Below are 6738 nucleotides of genomic sequence, written 5' to 3'. Positions count from 1 at the left end.
TCCTGCAACTACTTATCTTTGTGGTTATTTTTTAAAGAGCTCATATTTTATTATTCATTTAATTGTCTAAGGTAATAGTTAGTAAATTTCTTATAAATATATAACATAAAAAACTAATAAAGCTAATTGAATTTTCAATGAATTTGATTTTTTATTTCTTTTCATTAAGTAGACCTCGTACACCCCTTCCACCCCCCACCCCCTCCTCTTTTTTTTTACTTTGTTTATTTACTTCATATTAAATTAAACACAAATATTAAAGCTACATATCACGCGATTTGATTTTTAAAATTTTAGAATATCTATTCATAAAAAAATATTAATATTACGTAGTTCGATTTTGAATTTTTCGGTGCACCCATTCATCAACTTTTTATTTGCTTATATAATTCTTGAACACCCTTTATGAAATTTTTGGCTACGCCCACTTGGTGTACTATTTCTTCCAAAACATTCCTAGTTCCAACTACATAGGCAATAACAACAAAAGAAATACTACTTCCTTCTTTTTCGTTTTATGTGATATTTTTTTTCCGTCTATAGGAAATATTATCTAATTATAATTAAAAATAATTCTTTTTTATAACTATATAAATATCTAAAAATATATTTATTGAAAATATCCATAAGCTTGACGCAAATTATTAGTTTCATCTCCAAACAATTAGTAGCCTTAAAAACACTCGTTTACTCGACTAGTTTAGCTTAAATGCACATCTGATCTTGCAACATAAGTGAAATACACCCCTAAATTCTCGTCAAGTTTAGATGTGTTTTCAATACTTTTCTGAACTTTTTATTAAGAGTCGTATACTCCTATAAGAATTTGAAACCACTTATTTTATCATAACAGATTGACGATATATCTAACCTTAGATAGTCAAGTAAAAAACTGCCAATAATCCAACGATGAAACTAATAATTTGCGCTAAATTTAAAACTATTTTTAATACTATATTAAATTCAGCGATACTACATAAAATAAAACAGATAGTAAATACTTGAGCTAGTAATAGTTGAGTTGCGTATTTAATGTGGGTGATGGGCGGTTTAACTTGTTGGTATCAAAAGCAAAAAACACCCAAAAGTGGACCAAACAAGAAAGACAAGTCATGATTGTTACTTCAAATAAACACACTTTTCTCTTTCTCTCACCATTTGTTCTCTCTATCTAACTTTACAAACTCTGCTCTTCTCTTCTACCCAAAAAAATAAAATAAAAATAATATTTTTTTTAACCAATCGCTAAATTTTAGGCTTATATATGAATACCCTTTTCCTTTTACCTGAATAAACTCATCCCGCCGGCGCTAAAAAGAGTAGTAGTAGAATAAAATGACACAGCTTGAGTGTTTTCTTTCTGCCGGAGAAGATGGTAACAGAACTGTTGTTGTTGGAATGAAGCTTGATGGTGCAAGTAGAGAGCTTTTAACATGGGCTCTTGTTAAAGTTGCTCAACCTGGTGATCGAGTTATTGCTCTTCATGTTTTGAACAATAATGGTAGGTATCTCTTCTTGATTTTCTTGACGTTCGGAATCGAATTTCTTTTTTCAATTTTTAGATTGTTGAATTATTTTGGAAAATGAAATGATTTCTTGTTTTTGTTATTCTTTTGCTGTAATTTTTGTTATAATCTTGTTTGTTTTGAGCTGAAATTGGGAAACTTTGGAGTGAGTTTTTTTCCGCTTTTCTGAAAACTGAATTTGGAAAATTTTATGAATCATTTTCTCTGAATTTGTTCTGGAAAATGTTTTCCTTGTGCTTTCGCGAAGAAATTGAGATTAGTTTTCCTTTTCTTTTTTTTTCAAAATGGAAGCTCGAAACGATTGACATGATTACACTTGAAATTTTGCTTCTGTTTGAAAGGAATTAGTATATGTTTTTTTGGGATTGTTTTTCTCTGTTTCTGAAAGAAAATTATGAGTTTTGATACATTCCCCCTTTTCCAATCTCAGTGAAATTTGTCGTCTTTTGATGTGAATGAAATTTTTGTCGTCTTCTGAGTTACCCAATATAGAACTTTTTTCTCTACTTGTTTTCCATTTTCATTTTTTTCATTTCTGTGCTATATTAAGGTTGTGAGGATTTTGATTCATGAATATTGTTTTCTGGTACAGAAATTGTAGATCGTGATGGGAAATCCTCACTGTTGTCGTTGGTCAAAGCATTCGATTCAGTTCTTGCAGTTTACGAAGGTTTCTGTAATCTCAAGCAGGTAAAAATAACCTCTCAATTTCAGCATTTTAACCCCCGAATGATAAGTTTTATTTGGCGGTGGGGGTGGGGTTGAATTGGATTATGACATTGTTGGTGGATGGAAATATTGAAGCATTAATTTTTTGGTCCTTTAATGATGATTTTATTGTCATAAATAAGGACAAGAAAGATGATCTTATGGGCGTCATGAAGTGTTTTTGTTAGTTTGCTTCGTAGGGTTGATGTCTTGCTGGATCGAAAGTTTGATATTTTTTTCCGGTACCATTGCAGGTGGATCTTAAGTTAAAGATCTGTAGAGGTACATCTATCCGAAAAATTATTGTTCGTGAGGCGAATGCTTACTTAGCAACAGATGTTATAGTAGGTACTGCTAATCATACTATACGATCATCAGCTTCAGTTGCAAAGTACTGTGCTAGAAAGTTGCCAAAAGATTGTTCGGTATTGGCTGTTAATAATGGAAAAGTTGTTTTCCAAAGGGAGGCTTCGTTAGCATCGTATGCCAGTTCAAAAGGTTGGCATTGCATTTGTTTTTTTTGGTTGATTGAGCAGGATTTGTAATTCATCGTAACTGACTTGTTATCTTTTTTGTTGACTGCTTCATGTATGTAGAACTTGAGCATCACCATGGGAATCGTTTACTTAGTGTAATTCAGCGGACACTGACTAAGAACTCTAAAGTATTAAATGACAGCACTGGGCTGAGGCCAACAAATTCCTGCAGGGAAGGTGGTTATCAGACTCTGGGTGAGGCATTACTGAAAGCTGCTTCTGCATCAGCAGAGAATTCCCTTAGACAGAACTGTTCAGTTTGTTCACCCAACTGTCTGTTGCCTGATAATTCTTGCACCCAAACAGACGAAGAGCCTTCAGACAATAATCATGATGATAATTCAATGGCAATAGTACCTGTGCAAAGCCAGGAGTCAGGATCTAGTTCGATTACATTGCTAATAAAGGATTTGCCTGAAGTGAGGCCTGGTTGGCCATTGCTTCACCGGGCCATTTTATCAAATCGACAAACTGCAGACACTTTGTCAATAAGAAAACTCTCTGTTGTTCAGTGGGCATTGTGTCTGCCGACTAGACATCTTTTGTGCATTGAGGATGCAGACAGGAGAGATCTACACTCTGCTGATGCTGAAAGATTAGCTCCTGCACTAGACGAAAAAAGTGGTGCAATTGTTCCTGTCAATCACGAGACAACGTCCTCGAAATCTTCTCCAGAAAATTCTCCAAGAGCCTTACCAAGAGAACTGGATGGACTTCATGAGAAGTACTCTGCAACGTGTAGGTTGTTTAAATTCCAGGAACTTCTCTTGGCAACCTTGACCTTTTCCTCAGGTTTGTGCTTTTCTCAGTTGTAGATTCACTAAAAGTCTCAAAGTGCATGTTTTATAGTTGTCTCACATTCTTTTACATGATTGCAGAGAGCATTATTGGTAAAGGAGGAAGTAGTCAGGTTTTCAAAGGCTGTCTTCCTGATGGCAAAGAACTTGCTGTGAAGATCTTAAAGCAATCCGAAGATGCAGTGCGAGAGTTTGTTTTGGAAATTGAGATTATTACTGCTTTGAGTCACAAAAACATAATCTCCCTATTTGGATTCTGTTTTGAGGACAACCGCCTTATCCTTGTATATGATTTTCTATCTAGGGGAAGCCTTGAAGAGAACCTACATGGTATGCTAATAACATTTTCCAAAATTTTGTCCCTTTCCCAGTCAAAATTACTGCTATATCGTCCTATACTTTGCATTTTTAGAGGCAAAATATTGTCTAGAAGTGGAACTAGAGTTATGAACAAATATAGAAATTTTTTCGTTCTTCAATCTTTTTGACTCAGGAGGTTGTTCATTTAGGTACTAATAAGAATCCACTCGCATTTGGGTGGAAAGAGAGATACAAAGTCGCTGTTGGTGTTGCCGAGGCACTAGAATATCTTCATGGCAGAGATGATCAACCAGTGATCCACCGTGATGTAAAATCGTCAAATATACTACTGTGTGACGATTTTGAGCCTCAGGTAATGCTCTTTTACTCTTTTGCTGCTTATTTCCCGTCTTCTTTGGAATAAAGATTGCTACTTTGATGTAGCTAGCAGTTTAATTGGCCTTTTCCTTTTTCAGCTCTCTGATTTTGGACTTGCTAAATGGGCAACAACAACCTCATCTCATATTACATGCACTGATGTAGCTGGAACCTTCGGGTATGTAACTTCTTTGACTCTCTAGGGAGTTCAAACTTGGTGAAAGAGAATATGATTTGTTTTGTAGGATTATTTGATGAAAACTAAATCTTTCTTATCATATAAAACAATGTGGACTTGTTCGAAGAGAAATTGAATAGAAAAATATCTGATGTGTTATTCCCTTTAAATGTGCTTTGCTGCAGTTACTTGGCTCCGGAATATTTCATGTATGGAAAGGTTAATGACAAGATTGATGTCTATGCATTTGGAGTAGTACTTCTTGAGCTTATTTCAGGAAGAAAGCCCATAAGTAGCAATTGTCCGAAGGGCCAAGAGAGCCTGGTTATTTGGGTATGTCCTGCATGCTCATTCATTAATTAGCTTGTAACTAAGTCGGTTTTGTATCATTAACTACAACATCAAGTGTCCAAATTTGCAGGCAAAGCCAATTCTAACTAGTGGGAAGTATGCCCAATTACTAGACCCACAGTTGAGTTCTGATTATGATTGTGAACTAGTAGAAAGGATGGTGCTGGCTGCTGCCCTTTGTATCAGACGTGCTCCACGAGCTCGACCACAAATGAGCATTGTAAGTCATATCCCCTTGCTGATTCTGCTGTTTCTGGCTTTGCAAAAACTAGGAGAAATCAGGCACATGATGTTTGACAAATCCTTTTAGCTTCTAACTGAAATTAGCAATAATCAAGCGTGAAGCATTAGAGTTGAGGCACTTGTCATGATGCAATGTTGTTCAACTCCCATGGTCTCGTCAATATAGGTCTAGATATAGAAGTCTCTTAGTGTTTACACGCCTGACATTTGCAGGTTTCAAAGCTGCTCAAAGGCGATGATGAAACAACCAAGTGGGCAAGGTTACAAGTCAATGGTTCAGAAGGATCCGACACAAAGCTACCAATAAATGGCATGGAAGGAGCCGATATGTTGGAAGATGACACCTTTTCACATTCTAATCTCCGGTCACACCTTAACCTTGCATTGCTCGGTGTTGAAGAGGATTCTCTCTCAATAAGCAGCATTGAGCACAATGTCTCGTTAGAGGACTATTTACGAGGGAGGTGGAGCCGATCATCAAGCTTTGACTAACCAATCCAATTTTCATCATACTCGTTCCCGTTTATGATTCTTGTGTATAGCGTCTCTTACATTTTTACTCATTGCCTTCAACTCGAAGGTCGGTCGGGGTTATTTGGTGGGGTTTTTGGATGAGAGGTTGTTATGGTGGTGCCCTCCTCCTCCCCTTTTAGTCATTTAACTAGATAACATTTTGATGTGCAAGTTTTTGTGATAGAAGATCAGGTCAGTTCTTTTCTCAATCAGAAAATCAAGAACTCATGACCCTTTACTTGAAGTGTATATGTTGTATTCAATAAGCTCGTCAAATTGAGAATTATTGTAATGTAATTCCCTTGAATTTCTCAACAAAAGCTTATGATATTTTTCAGTACTTTTGATTTCCTTTCTTGGTGGAGGTCATTATCATGTTAAATTTCCTCACATGTTTTGTCATTTTTATGTCTGCTTCAGATGATGAAAGATGTCATATACTGGAAGATCAAAATAATATATGATTTATGAATAGATTATAATTATCATGCTACCTTCAACATAAACCACAGAGTTCTATACTGATGAAAAGTGAAGTTGTATACACCAATAAAACCCAAGGGACCACCAGTTGTGGTGCATTGATGAAAATGTTGTACTCTTTAACTTAAAGTCTCGGGTTCAAGTCTTGGATATGGAGAAAATTCTGTTGGGAGCGCTATCTCCAAATGGGCCCTGCAGTGTATATTCAAATTTAATCGAGATTCCAATGTGGACTCCAAACACTAGACAAGAAGGAAAAAAAAAACCAAAGGGACCACTTCATTTTCCACTAATGCTCTCAAGCCATTGTCACCGACACTTTGGTTATAATTTCCTCCATACATTCCTTGTATTATTTTTGGCAGAAGGGTTCTTTCGTCACCAAAAGTGTCCCACATAAACGCACAACAACTATTCGACATAGTGTTTAAGAAAGAAATACTTTTAAAAATTGTGATCTACAATATATTATAGATGTTTTTGTGATTATAAATTATCTCATTAAAAGTAAAATAAATATTTTAAAGGTAAATTATTAATAAATATAAAAATATTGCTTTTTTAGAATCGACTAAAAAGAAATTTAGTATAAATTGGAAGAGAGGCCAAACAAATTTGGTTTCTCCTTTTCTCTATTTAGATTGAAAAGTATTTGCACAAAGAACAAGAAAAATAGTTAAGATGCCGACGGTATTTTTGGCATTGGAAAAATGTGTCCACCACCT

The 6738-nt window shown here is 35.3% G+C and overlaps 1 protein-coding gene across 1 annotated transcript; it reads left to right on the top strand.

Moving 5' to 3' along the window:
* Nucleotides 1–1084: 1084 nt before the first annotated feature.
* LOC102598544 (probable receptor-like serine/threonine-protein kinase At5g57670) lies at nucleotides 1085–5875 on the top strand. The gene is made up of 10 exons (XM_006357273.2): nucleotides 1085–1501; nucleotides 2119–2216; nucleotides 2489–2732; nucleotides 2831–3562; nucleotides 3649–3897; nucleotides 4077–4240; nucleotides 4344–4423; nucleotides 4609–4756; nucleotides 4845–4994; nucleotides 5231–5875. Exons 1-10 carry the CDS (start codon nucleotides 1336–1338, stop codon nucleotides 5507–5509), a joined length of 2310 nt encoding a protein of 769 aa, XP_006357335.1. The 5' UTR covers nucleotides 1085–1335; the 3' UTR covers nucleotides 5510–5875.
* Nucleotides 5876–6738: the final 863 nt, after the last annotated feature.

The sequence above is a fragment of the Solanum tuberosum genome, unplaced genomic scaffold (genome assembly GCF_000226075.1).
Source record: "Solanum tuberosum cultivar DM 1-3 516 R44 unplaced genomic scaffold, SolTub_3.0 scf00234, whole genome shotgun sequence".
Taxonomy (NCBI): domain Eukaryota; kingdom Viridiplantae; phylum Streptophyta; class Magnoliopsida; order Solanales; family Solanaceae; genus Solanum; species Solanum tuberosum.
Note: the sequence above shows the minus strand (reverse complement) of the source record. Positions and strands in the feature narration are given on the sequence as shown.

What these genes read in the sequence shown, in the direction of transcription:
- LOC102598544 (XM_006357273.2), top strand. Translation starts at nt 1,336, where the DNA reads ATGACACAGCTTGAGTGTTTTCTTTCTGCCGGAGAAGATGGTAACAGA. An exon ending in ATCGTATGCCAGTTCAAAAG is followed by an intron (nt 2,733 to 2,830) that starts GTTGGCATTGCA and finishes TCATGTATGTAG; the next exon opens with AACTTGAGCATCACCATGGG. An exon ending in CTCGACCACAAATGAGCATT is followed by an intron (nt 4,995 to 5,230) that starts GTAAGTCATATC and finishes TGACATTTGCAG; the next exon opens with GTTTCAAAGCTGCTCAAAGG.